This window comes from Phoca vitulina, unplaced genomic scaffold (assembly GCF_004348235.1).
Source record: "Phoca vitulina isolate PV1807 unplaced genomic scaffold, GSC_HSeal_1.0 scaffold24, whole genome shotgun sequence".
Lineage (NCBI taxonomy): Eukaryota > Metazoa > Chordata > Mammalia > Carnivora > Phocidae > Phoca > Phoca vitulina.
The window spans coordinates 18796166-18814537 of record NW_022589727.1 but is presented as its reverse complement, the minus strand read 5'-3'; the positions used below and the strand labels follow the sequence as shown (position 1 = coordinate 18814537).

General features: G+C 52.6%; 1 protein-coding gene across 3 annotated transcripts in view; it reads left to right on the top strand.

Moving 5' to 3' along the window:
• The window catches only part of CABLES1 (Cdk5 and Abl enzyme substrate 1), a 113479-nt gene that overhangs the window by 84631 nt on the left and 10476 nt on the right, over window positions 1-18372 (top strand). For all 3 annotated transcript variants that reach the window (XM_032421377.1, XM_032421379.1, XM_032421378.1), the window contains 3 exons: window positions 3760-3856; window positions 5091-5247; window positions 6302-6405. In XM_032421377.1, coding sequence (XP_032277268.1) covers window positions 3760-3856; window positions 5091-5247; window positions 6302-6405 — 358 coding nt within the window. The remainder of the gene's footprint in view (window positions 1-3759; window positions 3857-5090; window positions 5248-6301; window positions 6406-18372) is intronic.

Here is an 18372-nt window from a genome sequence, read left to right as displayed (position 1 = left end):
GTCTGTGAGTGCAAGCTACAGCGTGTAAACCGTAATGCACACGGTTTTGGCCAGTATCCACATCTGGTATTTGAACTTGCCTCCATGCCATTTTTAGAAGGAGGTGGAACATAAATAAATTAATATTTGGACTCTACATGTATCTGGGAAAAATAATCTAGGCTTTTCAAAGAAACTGGAAAGTCCGACTTCAGTCTGCTTTCAATTACTTACAGCTGCAGCTCCGTGTTCCCCAGCTCTCTCCTGCTCCTGGAGGGTTAATGCTGGCTTTTGAGCCAAACCGATATTTCTTGTTTTCATACACCATTTTAATGAGAATTCAGAATAATGATGTTAGAAAGAAAACATCAAGATTTTATCACTACTCCCTGGGGACTTCTGCTTAATCCTTTTTCACTGGAGTTTTGTTTTTTTTTAAATATATTTTTTTAAGATTTTATTTATTTATCAGAGGGAGAGAGACAGGCAGGCAGAGGGAGAAACAGGCTCCTTGCTGAGCAAGGAGCCCGATGTGGGACTCGATCCCAGGACCCTGAGATCATGACCTGAGCTGAAGACAGACGCCTAACTGACTGAGCCACCCAGGCGTCCCTTCACTGGAGTTTTTAAAAGCTGTTTTCTGGGTGAAGCAGCTGCACCATTCACAGTTCCCCTCAAACGGGGGCGTCCGGGGCCATAGGTCTCTTGTTTGCTTTTCACTCACGGGTAAGTCCTGAGCAGTTACCTTATTTGTAAATCAGGTGGTGCCATGTGAAATCGCTGCGTACGTAGGTCAAAATGGGCAAATAACAGCATTTTCATGTGGCTTGTGTTAATATGAGGCTTCAGCAGAGCACTTAGCTAAGGAACCAGCACTGGTGAGACAGCAAAGAGCCAGGCTGCCTGGCTCCTTCAAGTAAATACTACACATCAGACATCGTGTGTATCTGGACACAAACATGGAATGAGCCTCTGTCCCTGCCTGCAGCCAGCTCTCCATTCAGGAGCACTCTTAAAATGGGCATATTTTAATATCCTTATTTCTTTGGGGTTTTTTTAAGATTTTATTCATTTATTTGACAGAGAGAGACACAGCGAGAGAGGGAACACAAGCAGGGGGAGTGGGAGAGGGAGAAGCAGGCTTCCTGCTGAGCAGGGAGCCCGATGCGGGGCTTGATCCCAGGACCCTGGGATCATGACCTGAGCGGAAGGCAGACGCTTAACGACTGAGCCACCCAGGTGCCCCTTCTCTGGGTTTTCTTACCCCATGAAGATGGGCCCTGCTTTTAAATTAGTTTCAGCCCTAAATAACATTCTCTGTCTGGCAAAATGGAAACAAGGAGACAGTTGTTTGGGAGTTGGGAATTTGAGGCACGTGCTTGCCGGGGTGCGCTTCGGGCAAGGAGGACGTCCCGGAAGCGAGCCGGAGAGCCTTTCATGAAATGCAAGGCGCTGCACTCTTTGTACCTGCTCCCCCCCGGGCTGCCACGGCCATCCCCTTTCTCCTTGCCCTTCACGGCTACTTTTGCCTCGTTGCCTGGTTCAGGTTCTTGCTCTGTTGGCATTTCCCTTTGTGAGGGCCAGCAGCCCGGACGGCTCCCGCAGGAGGCAGGGCAGCAGGGCGGGTGGTCTCTGGCATGTGCCATCCCCGGGTTCTGGTGGCCTCGCTGAGCCCCACTCTGCTCCCCGCCTGCTTGCATGGCCCTTCCAGCTGCAGATTTAAGATCCATACCTGGAATGCAGGTCTCTGTTCACAGGGCATGTTGATAAAGTGACGTGACTTCAGTCATCCTGGACCTCACAGTCCCCCGCAGAGGAGGCACATCCCGAGAGTACTCCCATTGCTCAGAATATGCTTGGAGCTCTGGATGGGATGGTCTGCACCCTCTAACGGAGTGTTTACAGCTCTGTGAGTTACTGTTCTGCACCATCCCTAGGGGGTGAGCTTGATGCCTGGAATTACCTGAAATCATTTACACTCATTTACAGTCCATCAGTAGGCAGGGCAGAGGGGGAGCACTGATTCAAGTAATAGTGTTCAGAGCAAAAATATGTATAAATACAAAGGTTGCAGACTGGGATGGGTTGGTTATTGGCTTTTTTTGCGTGACTTTGGTGTTGATTCCCAGAGGGGCTCCAGAAAGTTTTGAGCATGGCAATACCATGGCGTCCTAAGGAGACTACCTTTAAAAAATGCAGTACTTACTGGATGCAAATTTTGGCTATTCCCCCCCCCTTTTTTTTTTTAAATATTTGAGAGTGAGAGCGTGCGCAAGCAGTGGGGAGGGGCAGAAGGAGAGGGACAAGCAGACTCCCCCGAGCACGGAGCCCACTCAGGGCTTGATCCCAGGACCCCGAGATCATGACCTGAGCCGAAAATCAGATGCCTAACCGACTGAGCCACCCAGGTGCCCCATAGCTATTTCTTTTAAAACTGTCATTAATCACACTTCTGCATTAGAGGTAGGCTTACAGAGCCAGTGATTGCTTAACTAAATCAGAGAAGCCGTTTTCCTTCCCAGAAGGGGAGGTTCCTTGTCTGTTCCCTCACTCACCCGGCTCCTCCTCTTTTTCCTTGAATTCTTTATCTTCTGCCTGGAGAGGCTTGCCTTTACATTTTGTTTGTTCTTGCTTAGGTTGTGGGAGCCAGCCCCTGAATGTGGTGCCTCTCTCCAGGCCACACAGCAAGAACACTGCGAGCCTGAGATGACTTTTGACTAACAAGCACCACATTCTAGAGCCAGAAACTGGAAGACAGTCCTTCCCAAACGTGGCTGCATTTTAGAATCCCCTGGCAAGTGTTTAAAACTGACACCCAGGTTGCACCCCATACCAACTGAAACAGAATGTCTGCGGGTGGGGTTCAGGCTGCGGTAGTTTGTCAGAGATCCCCAGGTGATTCTAATCAGCATCCAAGCCCGAGGACCACTGCAAGGAGGGGGATTATCCTTGACAATGTGAGCAGTTACCTGAGCGTAACCACAGCCAGCTCAGTCTTGCGTCTCTCAGGCAACGTGAGGTGCTAGAAACAGCCCTGGATGCAAAACCAGTCTCTACAGCCTACCCTCCTGGTGACCTTGGCAAGCCACTTAGCCTCCTGTGGGCTTTTCCTCTGTGAGATAAGATAATAATAGCAATACCTGTCTGATAGGGTCATGTTAAGGGATGGCAGAGACGATGCATGGAAGTCTGTAAATTATGAAGTGCTGTGTAAATGTCTGATAATACTGGAGATTGTTCTTTTATAGAAAGATGATCGTGTTCCGGGTCCTCTGGCGAGGAGGCTGGGGTGACTGTGGTGGCATTAATCCCTTCATTACCAGCAGTACTCCTGGGAACCGTTTAGGACAAGAATTGATTTCTCTTGTCTAATAAAGGGGGGCGGCCAGGAGAGGTGGTCTTTGCCAGCTTTAAAATGAAACCAGCAGCCAGAGCCTAAGAGAACCAACCATTGCCCCGTGATGCCCAGGGAATGCTCCCTGGCTTCCTGTTAGCTGACTGTGAGCTGAGGGGCCTTGTACAGAGGAACATCAGTCGTCCATAGGCCTCTGAGCCTGCCTTTCATCTGCAAGCTTTCCATTTGGTTGCATTTCATTTATATCAAAGTGGATGAAACAAGGTGGTGCGAGCGGGCCCCCAGGCGGGTCAGAGGGATGTCCTGTTGGCCAGGGCCTGCGTGCTCGTTTTCGTCAGTGTGACTGGTGTCTTGTGTAGTAAACGTCGTCGTGGCTCTTTTGAGTACAAACCAAAGCATTTTTGTCTTGGGCTTGTCCTCTCCAGGGATTTGAAGTTGGATGGAGGGAAGCAGTCCACAGGTGCCGTGAGCTTGAAAGAGATCATTGGCCTTGAAGGTGTGGAGCTGGGAGCTGACGGGAAGGTAAGGCTTCCTAGCTTCCAATCGGCAAGTCTCTGCCGACACCACCAGGGTCAGGACTCGGAGGCAGCGTGACAGACCACGATCCTTGCTCACGATGGAGGAACCAGGTCTGGGGCCAGCCCGTCCCCTCTCCCCTAGCGTGCCCTCGGAAACCCACCGAGCCAGTGAGGAAATAGCGGCATGGTATTTCTCCCCCAGTGCTATTTATGATGGAATGCCAGGTACTGATGAGTATCCCACACACCCGTGCATGTTCTGGAATCGAGTGGTTTGAGCATGCATTAACTGATGGTGTCAGCAAGCTACATTCCCGCTACTAGAAAGCTTGTTTTGGAGGGGGGAGGGAGGGAGGCTTCCCACGGTCCTGAGAAGCTGAGTCCATCAGCCTCAGTGAGCACCTAGCAGGAGAGCTGTTACATTCCTCCTTACCTGCAGTCCAGTGAGCTGCTGCGTGGAAGTCTGAGGGGTGAAAGTTCAAAGAGGAACTTGACCTTTTTGTGCTGGATCCTGGTAATCTTTGTAAACCCTTCAAAAGCCTGTTTATGGAGATGAAGCAAGTATTTGGGGAAGCCATCTCAGGGGAGCATGCTGCCAGCTGAAGCTGCTGGGGCAGCTAGTGACCTCCCCACCTCCCCCCTGCCAGAACAGCTGGTCACCACTGTGCCCGGACGTCATCAGCCCCGAGCCCACGAGCAGGGGTATATGGGCCGTGCTTCTCCAAGTAGGTGGAAAGAAAAACACTTGTTCTGTGTCCATTCCTGAAGGTTGAGTGTTCACACAGGAATGAGGGAGGTGAGCTAGAGACAAGCATCAGAGATCTCATCTGCCAACAGAACATACAGCAGGCCACAGCCCCTTATCAGACAGTCTTGGGGTCTGATGTGTTCTGGAATTCTGCACTTGGTGGGGTATAAAGCTCGTGTGGTGTTCAAAAAAAGAAAAGCCACTGCGGTATGTGCCTCATGTATTACACAACATCCCAGTGCTCCTGGGATAGTTCTCACACACAGTGATGTTTCTACCATATAACATGAATATTTACACAAAGTGCAATAAATTAAAACTATACGTAGCCTCAAATTAGTTGAGTTTAGGTTTTGGCACAAATAAATACCAAAACAAATTTCATCTCAGATCTCATTGGATTTTAGAAGTACGGATGTAAGAATATGAATGCAAACCTATCGTTGCCTGGGAGTAATCCATTTTGTCCGTTTTCGTCTTCACCTTTTAGACTGTTTCTTACACCCAATTTCTGTTACCCACAAATGCCTTCGGAGCCCGGAGAAATACCATAGACTCCACGTCCTCCTTCTCCCAGTTCCGTAACCTGAGCCACCGCAGCCTCTCCATAGGACGCGCAAGCAGCACCCAGGGGAGCCTGGACACAGGTAACCTTGGGCGGGGCCGGGGCCGGGCAGCGCGTGGAGAAGGGTGCCTTGGTGCACCGTGTGGGCTGGGTCTCCCTGTGTGCAGAGTGAGGGACGGGTGCCTCTGGATGGAGCATGAACCCATCCCACGGGCCACGTGACTTTGGGGCAAGCCCGATTTCAGGCCATACAGGTTCACAGCCAGGCCACAGGGGGACCTCACCAATGGGATGTTTCAGCCACCAACTCCCGAGCTCCCGCAAGGAGAAATGCCAAGGCCGTCTGTAGCGTGCAGATATGGCTGGACCGCCCCCTCCCTCCACCCTCTCCCACCACTCAGCTCCTTATCTCACCCTGGTTCTTGCCGATATTTTCCCAGTGTTCCGATTTGGATCAGGTGTGAGAACTTTTTGTGATTCTCGTGGCCTGTGAGTGTGAAGGAGGGCTTGCTTGCTTCTAGCTTTGCCTCTACAAACCTTTGTAAGACTCTAACAAGGGAGAAAACTCCAGAGAAACTCCAGGTGAAGGGGGGAAATTGCTCAGGCCTGTGCGGGTGCTGAGTTTGGAAGCACTGTCCTTCGGTTCCCACAAGCTCTGGCCATTGACAGCTGTTTGCCCTGGCACCACTCTGATCTGTGGACGGACACAGCAGCCTGCCTGGAAGCCTTCACACCAGAAACATGCGGCTCATGGGGCAGGACTTGAGTTACTCGTTTGATCTGCAGGTTCAGCAAATGCGCCTTCTTGGTGCCCCATTTTGTAACCCGAGTGCTCGCTTCATCTTTCATGCTCTGTGAGGTTTTATGCTCTCCCAGGTCTGGGGGAGTGATACATAATTTTCTAAAGTGGAAAAACTGTGAGAATGTTAAGTATTTGGTGACCCCCCTTGTGCAGGGGATACCCTTCACTGGCATGTAGGGATGTCTCCTGAGGCGCAGAGTGTGCGGTGTGACTCTGGGCTCAACGACCTGAGGCCGGCCTTGCTTCAGTCTAACTTTAGTCTTGGCGTCCGCCCTCCTGCTTCTGCTTCAGGGAGTCTGGGGCCCCTGTTGATTATTCTGTGTGTGATCCTCAGGTAGCGACCTGGGAGACTTTATGGACTATGACCCAAATCTCCTGGATGACCCCCAGTGGCCTTGTGGCAAGCACAAACGAGTTCTGATCTTTCCTTCGTACATGGTGAGTAGTGGTGGAGAGACGGTCTGCTCACCCCCTCAGCCTCACCCCTGCTGCCCCTCAGGCATGCTCACCCTAACAGGCGGCTGCTCTGGCCTCGGGGGGCTGGTTCAAACACTGCACGGCCTGGGGAGCTTCTAGGGGATTCCCCAATGTAGGTTGCTCACAGAAGGCCCAGCACGGGCTGGTCCTGGGTTCTTCTCGTCACCTGGCCTGCATAAACCACTTTGGTCAGGGACCCTCACCTCTTGAGGGACACACCTGAGCTCCTACATCCGTAGACCCCACTAGGGGAGGGTCAGGCCCCTCAGGTTCAGCTCTGTTTGGAGTTCCCTGGTGACTGTAGGCCTCCACGTGCACTCCAGGCAAACTGGGCACTGGGCTCCGGATGACAGAATTCTCTCCTGGGAGAGTGAAGGTAGGCCACTCTGGGCGTTAAATGCAAAACCTTTACTTGCCGTTTTTGCTTCATGGACTCTTCCTGTTTTTCCCTTTGTGTAATTTTGGTTTCTGCTTTTGGCTGACCACCATTTCCCACCACTTGGTCTGCCGTTTCTCCAGATGCCCGTGGGGCCTGTCTGGGTCCTGTGTACTTTCTTGGGGCAGACTTGCCCCAACTCAGCGGCAGGCGGATCCCGGGCAGCCGTGGGAGAAGGGGAGAGCTGGGCTTGTGGGAAAGCTGCCAGGCCAGGCCTGCCGCACATGGCATCAGGTAGGAGAACACCAACCCAGAATGCTCCCACCGCGTCCCGGAAAGGCCCAGAGGGGGCGGGCGCAGCTCAAAACATCCCGCTCCGGTTCCCTTGCTCCTCCCCAGCCCGTGCCATTCTCAGCAGCCCCAGCCTCTTCTGGGCTCTTGTGTCTGCAGAGGCCAGAGTGGGACCCCGTTTACTCAGAGGGCCCCTGAACACTCACTCTGAACTGAGAGGTCTCAGCACTGGGGTTCCACCCTCCAGCCTCGCTTTCTTCCCTGAACCTTTGGCAAGTAGCTGCCGTCAGAGAGACACCAGGCAGAGGTCCTTGGCAGTTGCTTCCAGCAAAAATCCTATTCTAATACACTATGCTGAGTCAGCATGAATTACCAAAGGCATTGAGTTTAATATTGCCCCTGCTTCTCACTCTCCCATCCTTATTTCCCACCTCCTAACACAAAAAGCAGAACCAGAGCCATGTATGTTTTTTTTCCCCACTCCAAGACCTGTTAAGACTAGTTGTTACTTTTACAATGCCAGGCCGTATTCATGTAAGCTAGCACATAATAAGTGTTTAATAAATGACCAGAATCGCCACCCTAATGTGAAGGAGGAAGCAACTGAAACGTCATGACTTGTGTAAGAATAGGATTCTTTATGTTGTTCATTGCTTTACTTACTAAGTAATGGTCAGGAAACTGTGGCTTGGGGAGTCTGAGTGAGGCCATCACAGTTGACAGACAGGAAGTGGGGGCTGAGGCTGGTGCTCTTCTCACTTGGCCTGGGACTCCCACATCCCTCAGCAGTCAGTGGCAGAACGGCCAACCTCGGGGGAGGACGTGAAAATGACTCTTTGGGCCAACAGTTTAACAGATTTCTAAGTAACCAAGAGAATAAGAGAGGGCACTATTTTTGACCGACTAGGGTTTGGCAGGGAGCTCTTCTCTGGGCTATGTCATGTCTGGCGATAACATGGACCTCTCCTGTAGGCCTGGTGGCAGTCTGGTGCCAGATCTTATTTATTTTTTTCTTTAAGTGATTTCACTGTGAGCTTCAAGGTTCTGGGTCGCAGACTACATGCACGTGCCTGTGCACACAGGCCATTTTCCTCCTTGGGCACTGTGCTAGATGACTTGCCAAGTCAGCATATATGTCCTGTCCTCCGTGTTTTATGTTCCCAACTGGCTCATTTTTCATTTTCCCAGGTTGCATCTGCAGCCCCTGCTTCCTGTAATAGTATGTGTTTTAGAGAATGAAATGGCTCGTGAACTGCATTTTCTGGTCAGTTCCATAAGATGTACATCTCCTCTTCTGGCCGCAGAGATTTGTACTTTGATCAGATATGGGACAGCCACTTTTCAGCATTCTCTGTCACTGCCATGCATGTCTCGTGTTACAGAGAGCCTCAGACTGGCTCCCAGGAGACTTCTCCAGAAGCAGGCATGGATTATAGGGCTGTTTCACATGCAAACTTGCACAAGTACGCATGGGGGTTTTGGTTTTGGTTGGTTTGCTTGAAGATACAGAATTTGTCCACTAAGCCAGTACTGACTGAGGCCCTACTGTGTGCCAGGCCAGATGCTTCCTTATATAGTGGAGAACAAACCAGCCACAGTCCCCATTTTCCTCAGCCTTACAGCAGGTGGGGAAGTCAGATGGTGAGCAAGCAGACAAGTCACTGCGGGCATGAGGAGGGTGAAGAAAAGTGGTAGGAGATGATGGGGGCAGGGTAGGGGGGTGAAGGAACCTACCTCCAGGAAGGTTCCCCTGAAGAAATGGCATTGAAGGTGAGTGTGAGGGGTAAGAAGGAGCAGCCATTCCAGGCCTTGGTGGGAAAGGCCCATGTGCAAGACCCTGTCTTGTGAAGGAGGGTGAAAGAGGGAGAGCGTATCAAATCAGTATTTTTAACAATGACAGTCAACGTCCTTCCCTCTACACGCGTGCACCCACATGCACACACACACACAGGTGGAGAAGGCAAGCCCAGAGAATGATGATCCTGACAGATTTTCCATACTTACTCGACCCCAGGCACACGGAGCTGTGCTTGTAATAGGCACAGACTACCAGCGTAAACAGACAGAGCTACACGGTTACTTGACCCAGGCTGTTGAAAACCTCCTTTGAGGGTCTGGGGCCCATCTTGGCCTGTGGGTGGGTGGGAGGCACTCTGCCTAGACAAACTCACCCAGCTTAGAGCTTTCCTCCTGGGATGTGAACCCTCATCACTGGCAGGGCACCCCCTGCAGGTGGACGTCAGACCTGTGCGAAGCCTATGAGGCCCCGGCTCCTCTGTCCCCTCCCCCAGGGCTTCCTGTCAGTGGCCTTTGCTGGAAGGCTGGGCAAGGGTGCGGCCAGGTGCCAGGCTGACTGTATGCGCAGCACTGCCCACCGCCCTTCATATTGGCCTTCGAGGCCTGTGGGGGTCCTGCTGCCTAAGCCTATGCCTGCCTCCCTTAGGTTGCCAGCGCAGCTCAGGGGAGGCCAGCCCAGTGGAGGCCTCAAGCCTGAGAACCAGGGGCTGTGGCATTTCAGGGTCTGAGATGTTCATGCGGCCTCTGCAGAATCAAGCAGCCCAGAAAGTGATGCGCTAAACCTCTCTCCCCATCGCATCCCCCAGCCACTATTTATTTGTTTTCTCTTTTCATATTAAGTTGTAATTTATGTATGATCAAACGCACACATCTTAAGTGTACAGTTCCATGAATTTTGTCCCTTCTGCTTCAATCAAGATAGAACATTTCTTGGGCGCCTGGGTGGCTCAGTTGGTTGGGCGACTGCCTTCGGCTCAGGTCATGATCCTGGAGTCCCTGGATCGAGTCCCGCATCGGGCTCCCTGCTCGGCGGGGAGTCTGCTTCTCCCTCTGACCCTCCCCCTCTCATGTGCTTGCTCTCTCTCATTCTCTCTCTCTCAAATAAATAAATAAAAAATCTTTAAAAAAAAAAAAAAAAAAAAAAGATAGAACATTTCTTTCCCCATAGAAAGTTGCCTCCTGTCCATACTGTTCTGACTTGTGTCACCGTAAACTAGTTATTCTAGCGCTTTATGTAAGTGGAATCATATACTATGTGCTTTTTAAATTTTTTTTTTTTTTTTTGGTCCTTCTTCCTTCATAGAATAGGTGAGATTCACTCATGTTGCACATATCAGTAGTTTGGGTTTTTTTAAATTGCCAAGTTAGGGTTCCCTTGTAAGGACATACCCCAGTTTATTTATCTCCACTCCTGTTGATGGACATTTGGGTGGTTTCCTGGGTAGGGATACCATGAATATTGCTGCCATGGGCATTCTTATACAAGTGTTGCGTGGACATATATTTTCATTTCTCCTGGGTAAATACCTAGGAGCGGGCTTTCTGGGTCCTAGTGTAGCTGATGTTAACCCGCCAGGATGTGGTTGGATGAGTATTTTCATTCATGTGTGTTCTAAGTACGAGATAAAAAGGCCACTCGTGGCCACGCCTTCAAAAGTGGGAGAGTTCCAGAGGCAAACATTTCCCTGAGGCCTAGAAGGAAGCCTGTCATGTACAAAGTTTAAGTGGCAGCCGTTTAAAGCTGGCCTTGCATTCGGAGTGACACTGGTTTTTAACTTTCATCTGTGCAAGTCACTCCCACTATTAGCTGCTGTGAAAGGGCAAAGGGGAAATTTTGAAGTAAAAAAAAAAATTCGTGGGACAAGTCTAGAAACCCCAGTCGCAGCTGCCCCTGTGGTTTTGGCCCTGAAGCTTCTAGACGGTGACCACAGATTAGGAAAGTATGTTGAGCCTCCTGGCTACATGTAGGTTCTCGTAGGGCCTTAGCTTAATGATGGTGTTTCTCAGTGCGGTGAGGGCGGGCGCGAGGCCTCGAGTCCGAACCGGCTGCTTCCTGCTCTGTGCGCCGCCTGCCTTGTAATTAAAGTTTGGCCAGAAAGTGGTTGTTTATCATTAGAACCTGGCAGCTGAAGTCAGTAGTGGTTTTGTTTTTTCTTCCTTTTCTGGGTGTGGAGAGCAATTAAGAGGAGAAAGTAAGCAAAAGAGCTGACTGAGATAATGCCAACAAAGTTAATGTTATTTGAATGCGTATCTGGATCCTTTTCCTTCTCAGGAAGAAATCCCTCTCAAACTATTTTGACATCAGAAGAAAAACCGACTAATAACCTTTATGATATCTATAGGTATATAAATCTCGAGAGGACATCTCTTGGATTGATATTCTTGGTAAAGTGCCTATTCACTACTCCTAGAAAAACTCCTCCTCCTTACCCCCAGACCTCCCCAGTGTTGTGGGAATATGTCTGAGAACTTTTTCGGCACCGTATGAGATGGCTGAGCAGTGGGAAATTTAAGACTCAATAAAAGGAAGGCTAAGTCAACTTTCTGTGTGGCAGGCAGGTGGGCTCTGGTTTCCCTCACCATATTTCTTTTCCACTGAAAGCCATTTTGATGACGTAGGTACTTACCTGTCTGCAGGGTGGGTTTATAGAGAAGCTAAAGCAGCTTGAGCCCCAGGGGATACTCCCTTGTAAGGCTCCTTCCAGGGCCCTCAGGTTTCAAGGTGCTTGAAGCTCATTCAGTTTAGGAAAAATAATAAGTCATTACAATAACACCATTGCTAGGCCTCTCCTGAGACTTGGAAGGGCTTTAGAGCTTCCCCAGCTCCACAGACAGTCTGCCAGGCGCCTGCATGGGAGCTGAGCAGTGGGATCTCTGAGGCCCACCAGCTTTTGGTGCAAGTGTTAAAATAAAATGCCTTCTTAAATGCCCTATTGCATTGTGGTGGGTTTCTTTTCTGGCTCTAGGGGTTTTTTGGGTTGTGTGTATGTGACAGCTTTATTGGATATAATTCACATAGCATACAGTTCACTTTATTTTAAAGTGTATAGGGCCGCCTTGGCTGGCTCAGTCGGTGGAGCATGCTACTCTCGGTCCAGGGGTTGAGTTCAAGCCTCACATTGGGCGTAGAGCCCACTAAAAATAGAAAATAAATAAGTGTATAATTAAGTGGTTTTTAGAACATTCACAAAGTTGTGCAGCCATCACCATAATTAATTTCAGGACATTTTCATCATCCCCAGAAGAAGCTCCTGTACCCTCAGCCCTCCACCCCCTAAGCCCTAGGCAACCACTAATCTACTTTCTGTCTCTGTAGATTTGCCTATTCTGGACATTTCATAAAAATGGAATCATACACTATGTGGTCTTTTGTGTGTGGCTTTTACTTAGATAATGTTTTCAGGGTTCATCCACGTTGTAGCGTGTATCAGTGTTGTGGTTTTCTTTTCATCTTTTCTTATAAAAAGAATACAAAATGAAATAATTAGCTTTACATTTATGCAAGGTGCTGTAGCATCTGCTTCCTTTCTATGTGTTTGTCTCAGATTTTCAGTGACCATTTTGTGGTCTTAACATGGTGCCCCGTACACAGTTCTTCAGCTCCTGCTCTGAGGCAACCACTTAAGAAGCATGTATTTAGAAGTGCATCCAAATAGTGTATGTGTGAGTGTGAGTGAACTCAGGCCCACACCCACCGAGAGTCTGAGAGTGAAGACACTGTTCTCGAAGTTTCTGTAGTACCACATAAGTATTTGACAAATACCTGAAACTGTGGGCCTGCTTTTGCACCTCCTGGTAAATCCACACTGGTAGCATAAACCTGAAGCAAAAGCAGTTTTTCCTGTGTTTCTCTCCTTGATTTGCAAACGATTTCATTTTAGTGAGGGAAACTGAAGAGCTGCCCCCCTCAGGGCTAGGAAGGGAGAGTAAATCCAGGGTTATGGATTTGGAATCCGATGGGTAGAAATAGCAACAAATGCTGCCCCAGGCTGTGAAGGCCTTCCGCTCATTCCCACAGTTTTCCTTGTGATTTACTTGTCCTCTTACTGAAAGGGGAAGATGCCGAGAAGAGCCAAAATGCCCAGCTGTTCGTGGTTAGATGGATGGAGCAAGGGCTGCCGCTCTGCTTAATGACCTGAGCGAGCACGGAACGTCTGCGTTCCAGTGCCCGGCTGAGCTTGGGGGGGCCGGCGCGGTCAGGCAGGAGGACCCCAGCCATGCGGGGGCTGTGTGGGGGGCCGTTGGGGCTGGAAGGAGCTGCAGGGAGCACTGCCTGATAGCCCTCCTTCCTTTGGAATGTTCTGCCCCGGGAGCTCCTGTGACCCAGAGGGGAGCCGTAGCTGAGTCTACAGCAAGCGCACATCTGTTCCGAGCTGCTCGTAAGAATGCCCGGGGAGATGTGCAGGGCCGGAGAATAGGGAAGACAGGAGGGACTTACCAGCCCCCAAAGTGGAAGCACCTTTTATACGGTTTCAGTTGAAACCAGACCAGCAGCCTGTCAGCTCTGAGCTCCTCTTTGTTCTCAAGCATTGTTATTGGGGTATAGGTACCCCCCACACACACCTGCCTCAGCTCCCTGCCTCACCTGCCCGCCCCCCGTCTCCCACTGCATCCAGTGCCCCCTGAGGCGCCCCCCTGCACAGCATTGTGGCCTGTGCTGTGAGCCCGGGGAGGCCCAAGGTCCCTTCCCTCCCTCCTCTCCTAAGTCAGTCTTTGTTCTTGAAAAAGCCAAAGATCTCTCAATGTGTCCATATGGTAGACTCTTCCAGATAGATAGCTAAGTTCTGGCCTTCCCTTCTTTTCCTGGTGTCTTAGAAGGTAGCTGAGTTGTCAGCCTCACAGCGGGCCTTCCTGACGCTGCCTTCCATCCCCAGCGGGCCAGGCCCCTTTCTGAATTGCGCCTCTGCGTTTTGGGTGGTCTCCTCCCAGCTGACCTTCCTCTCCCCTTTCATGCGGCTGCGTACACAGCTTCTTGCAGGCAGGCCACTGCACGAACGTGCACTCAGGCTACCTCTCATCCCAAGAGTGGAATGGCCCCTCTGCAAAATTGCAAGCACCACGGGGCTGGAGCTCTCCATGTGCCACGTGGCCTGGCCCAGCTGTCGGCTTCTGCCCTGGGCCACAAGGAGCCCTACGTCCGGCAAATCCCATGGCCTGGAATTAGGTGGCATTGAAAACAGTGGTCACTCAGTCTGTCCCAGGCCATCCCAGGCCAGGAAGGAACCACAGCCTGTTTCTTAGCGCTTTGATTCATAGTAACGTGCACGGGCAAAACCTGGGCATTAGGAGTCTCGATACAGTTAGACTTGCAGGGGAGCCTGGTGCCTAGCAGTGGCCCCACTTTTAATTCATTTTTCTCTCAAGCCAGAAGGGCAGAGTAACTGGGGGCCCGTTGTAACCCCGTACGTGCAGCTCAGCCTCTGGTACTGCCCCCTCGGCTCACCTCTGTCGCTGGAAAGAGGGTAGCTGCCTTCCGGGTGGTCGAGAGGTCCTGCCTCTCAAGAGGTCATAAGGCACCCTCAAGACAGACAGGACCACGCAGGAGAATCTTGTCTGCTTCTGTTCTGGAGAGCGGTTCTCAACAGGAACTGGAGCGGAGGACAGCAAGGAGCGTCATCCCCTCTGGGAACTGCCTGACCCGGCGGCCGTGGGCTCAGGGTGATTCCTCCAGTACCGAGTCTGGGCTGTGCGGGGTCAGCAGGGAGCAGATGATCGCTTTGGGGGCTGCCCACTCAGCTGCCCTGGTCGTGGACCCCAGGCTGCTGAGTTGAAGTCGGACCTGAAACAGCCCCACAGATCTGTCAACATGCAGCAGATGATGGAGAAGCCAGATGAAGAACCTGAAGCACAGGACACTGAGCAGTTTGACTAGGGCCCCCCAGCTACTGGGCGGTGGAGCTGGGGTCTGACCTGGGGGTTCTGGCTCCAGAGTTTGTGATCTTCCCCCACAGAGCCACAGTTCAGAGAAGCAGAGACAATAGCAAGACTGAGGACGGAGCTATCCCAGCAAGCAAGGGAGGTGGAGAAAGAAGAAACTAGAGGGGCTCCCACACAGCGAGGCCAAGGCCAACAGCACCTGCCGCTTGGGTCGGGGCCACGGCCAGTGGGGCAGTTGTGTCCGGCCTGCGAAGGGCAGCTGGAGTCCGCACCGCTGCACTGGGTTGAACGGTTGAGGTCCTAACCCCTACGACCTCAGACTGTGACCCTTATTTGGAACTAGGGTGTTTGCAGATATAAACTAGTTAAGCTGGGGTTATACCGGAGTAAGGCGGGCCTAACCCAGTATGACTTGATGTCATTATAAACAGAGAGCCAGAGAGAAGACAGCCATGTGAACAGACACATGGGGAGCATACCGGGTGAGGGTTGGCAGAGACTACAGTGATGCATCCACAAGCCGAGGGGTGCCTGGGGCTACCAGAAGCTAGGAACAAGCAAGGAAGGATTCTGGCCATAGTTTTAGAGAGAATGGAACCCATCTGACACCTTGATCTCAGACTCGTAGCCTCCAGAACCGAGAGACCGTTGTTTAAGCCGCACAGCCTGTGGTACTGGGTGATGGCAGCACAGGAAACTGATGCAACTACTGTTGCATTCTCCACCTGCCTCAGGTGCTCAGACTGACATCCCCAGCCTACCACCATCCTCCTCCTGTCTTGCGTCGTGGAGGCCTTTCATTGCCCCAGAAGCTAGCCTACCCCACCATCGATGTCAGGAGATGGACTAAAGTGATGGCATCACTGAGCCTGTGCCTCGGGGACGGTGGCTGCAAGCCTCCGGGAGTCCATGTTCTCCTCTCCTTCGCTGGATGCCTTTGGACTTCCCAGAGCAGCCACCCTGGAAATCCCGGGCCCAGCTCTCCCATACCCAATGGAGCCCTTCCTTCTGCCACACTGTCCTGAAGGCTGCCAGCCACATGGGGGTCAGGAAATGGGGGGCCTTGACAGAGATGGAGGTTTGCAGAGATCCCCCACCCCAAAATGTACCATATCTACTTTAGAAAAGACCCACAGAATAGCCCAGTGACAGCCAGATAAAGAAGTAGAGGGTTAGGCTGCCAGCAGGCTTCCCACTCCACGCCGGAACAGTGGCAAGGACATGGCCTTGAGGCTGGAAACTCCACACGGGGAGGATGACGGAATGCCGCTTCTGTACCTCTGGACAGCAGAGCGGATTCAGAGGAATTCTGTCACCTAGAAGATGAACTCGAGGGCTTGGCCATCCCTGCAGCTGCTGTGTGCTGCCCGCACTGGGAGCCAGGCCTTGGGCCCAGGGACTCCGTGTTGGCTCACTGGCCCGCCGTCTGCCCCCCTCTCCAGGACCAGCCTGGAAATAAATGTACGTGTCCACTCCTGCTCTCAGGAAAAGTAGGCCTTGGGCTCTGTACCCCAAGAGTGAGGACAGGGTTACTTGTGAAAACGGTCTCTCCTGCAAGGCCTGGGCGCAGGGCTGCAGGCTGAGCTGGGTTGTTGGTGTGTGAGGTCCTTCTGAGATGGAAGGAGCAGCAGGAAGAAGCCCAGCTTCCGCTCCAGTGGTGCCGCCTTGTGCCGGTGCGCGGGACCGGAGGAACCGGCGTGGTACCTGGGATCCTAGCTGCAAAGGAATCCGGACGTAGAGCAGGGCGCGTCCCGGGAGAGGGCCAGCTCTCCAGACCATAGCGTGTCGTGAGGGTGAGTCACTGTGAGAGTGACCTGGCCGCCGGGGCTTTAGGGAGGATGATCCCGCAGAAGCGGCTCCAGGCCGAGCCGTAGCCGGGTGCTAGCCAGGCGAGGAGACTGCTGGGTGTGCAAGTCACCCGGGCAACGTGACTGTGAGGATGGATCCCAGCCCCCCCCCCCCCCCCCCCCCCCGCCCTCACACGCTGACTCAGCATGCCTGATGCAGAGCCCGGCCCTCTGCCGTCTCCTGCCTCTGTGCTCTCGATAGACTTTTCCAGTGTCCGTTAGGTACGTGGTGGTCTCTGTCGGCGCTTCGGGAGAAACCTGTGAAGCAGCCGCGCCAGGTGCTCGTCCTCATTCAGGGAAGCAGAGGCGAGGCCTCGGGAGGCTGCACCTCTTTCTCAGGGTTCCCACCTTGGTGGAGGCAGAGCTGCCCGCCGCCAGCCGGCCCTTCCTACCTGCCGGCAGTCCCAAGCTGTCTCCCCTGCTCCTTTTAGCCCGATTAAGAGCAGAAACGCAGGAAGGCAGCGCGGGTGGCGAGCTGGGAGCCCTGGCTCCCGGGGCTGGCCCTGCCCCTTCCCCCTCTGAGCCTCTGCGTCCACGTCCGGGAGACGAGGTGGTTGGCCCGCAGCTGCAGGCCGCTTCTCTGTGTGTGTATGCGTGTAGGGCAGAGCGCAGCTGCTGTGGCTGCCACAGGGAAGGATCCAGACCACCCCTTCCCACTCCGGGATATCCTTGCTTGGAGCTCACCAGCTTCAGTCCCCAGCAAGGGCCTATGAGTCTCTGCTCAAGACTTGCATCCACCAAGGATGAGCAGGAGAGTCTGTCCCTGAGAGTTCGGGGTGCCTGGTGTGGGGTAGAAGAGGGAGGGAGGGCTGGGTATTTCGGGAACAGAAGAATTGGCTGATTGGCCAGTGGGCCCAGCTTGAGGTAACCGTGTTAGAGGTAGTTCCCCATTCTGCTGCCGCTTTCCTAAATGAAAAATTGTACATCCTGTTCAGCCCCGTCTGCCGGGGATGATAAACCCGTCTTGGAGGGCTGCCACAGGGGAAGCGTCCACTCTATGAGACAGTACGTGGCCTCCGTGAAGTCCCGTGCCCCGCTCCTCTCGCCGCCCGACACATCACCGCACACAAGTGTGTGCATGCTTGTGTTTGCACACTGGGGCCACGGTGCCACTCCCTTGCTCCTTGCCAGCACATCACAGATGCGTGCACAGGGCGGCTCCCAGAACGGCCGTGTCCTGGGCCAGCTGAGGGAGAGCCTTCTGGATCAGGCCAGAAAGACATGGCGCCACGGAAGAACTCTTGGCATCGCACCAAGTCTGCTTCCACCCAGAATTTGAGAAGGTTCTGAACAAGTTTGGTGGAACCGTTTTGAGTTCATCTTGCCATGGTTTCGCTTTTACTCGCCAAAGCTGCTGTTACGAAGGTGCTGTTTAGATCAGTGTGAATTGGGACATGCTGGCTGTGTCTCCTCGGTTATTAACGGACCCTGGAGGCCTCCCACGTGCCACTTCTAAAATCCTGTCCAGCCAAGCGTCTTCTGAACCGAGGTGTTTACAGCTAGCCGCCTGCTGGTGTAGAGCCGTGGAGGAACGTGGGGACGCGTCCCTCGGGAGAGGCCAGGCCGCAGAAGCCATCCCCAGGAACGGGCCTTCTCAGCAGAATCCGTACCTGCTCCTTTCCCGGGCTCTGCCTGGTGAAGGCTATTGCCAGCAGCCAGCCAGAGAGGGATCAGGCATTGTTGCTGCCCTTTGAAAGCAGAATCCCGAGGGGGAGGAGTGAGGCTAACGTGGTGAGACCC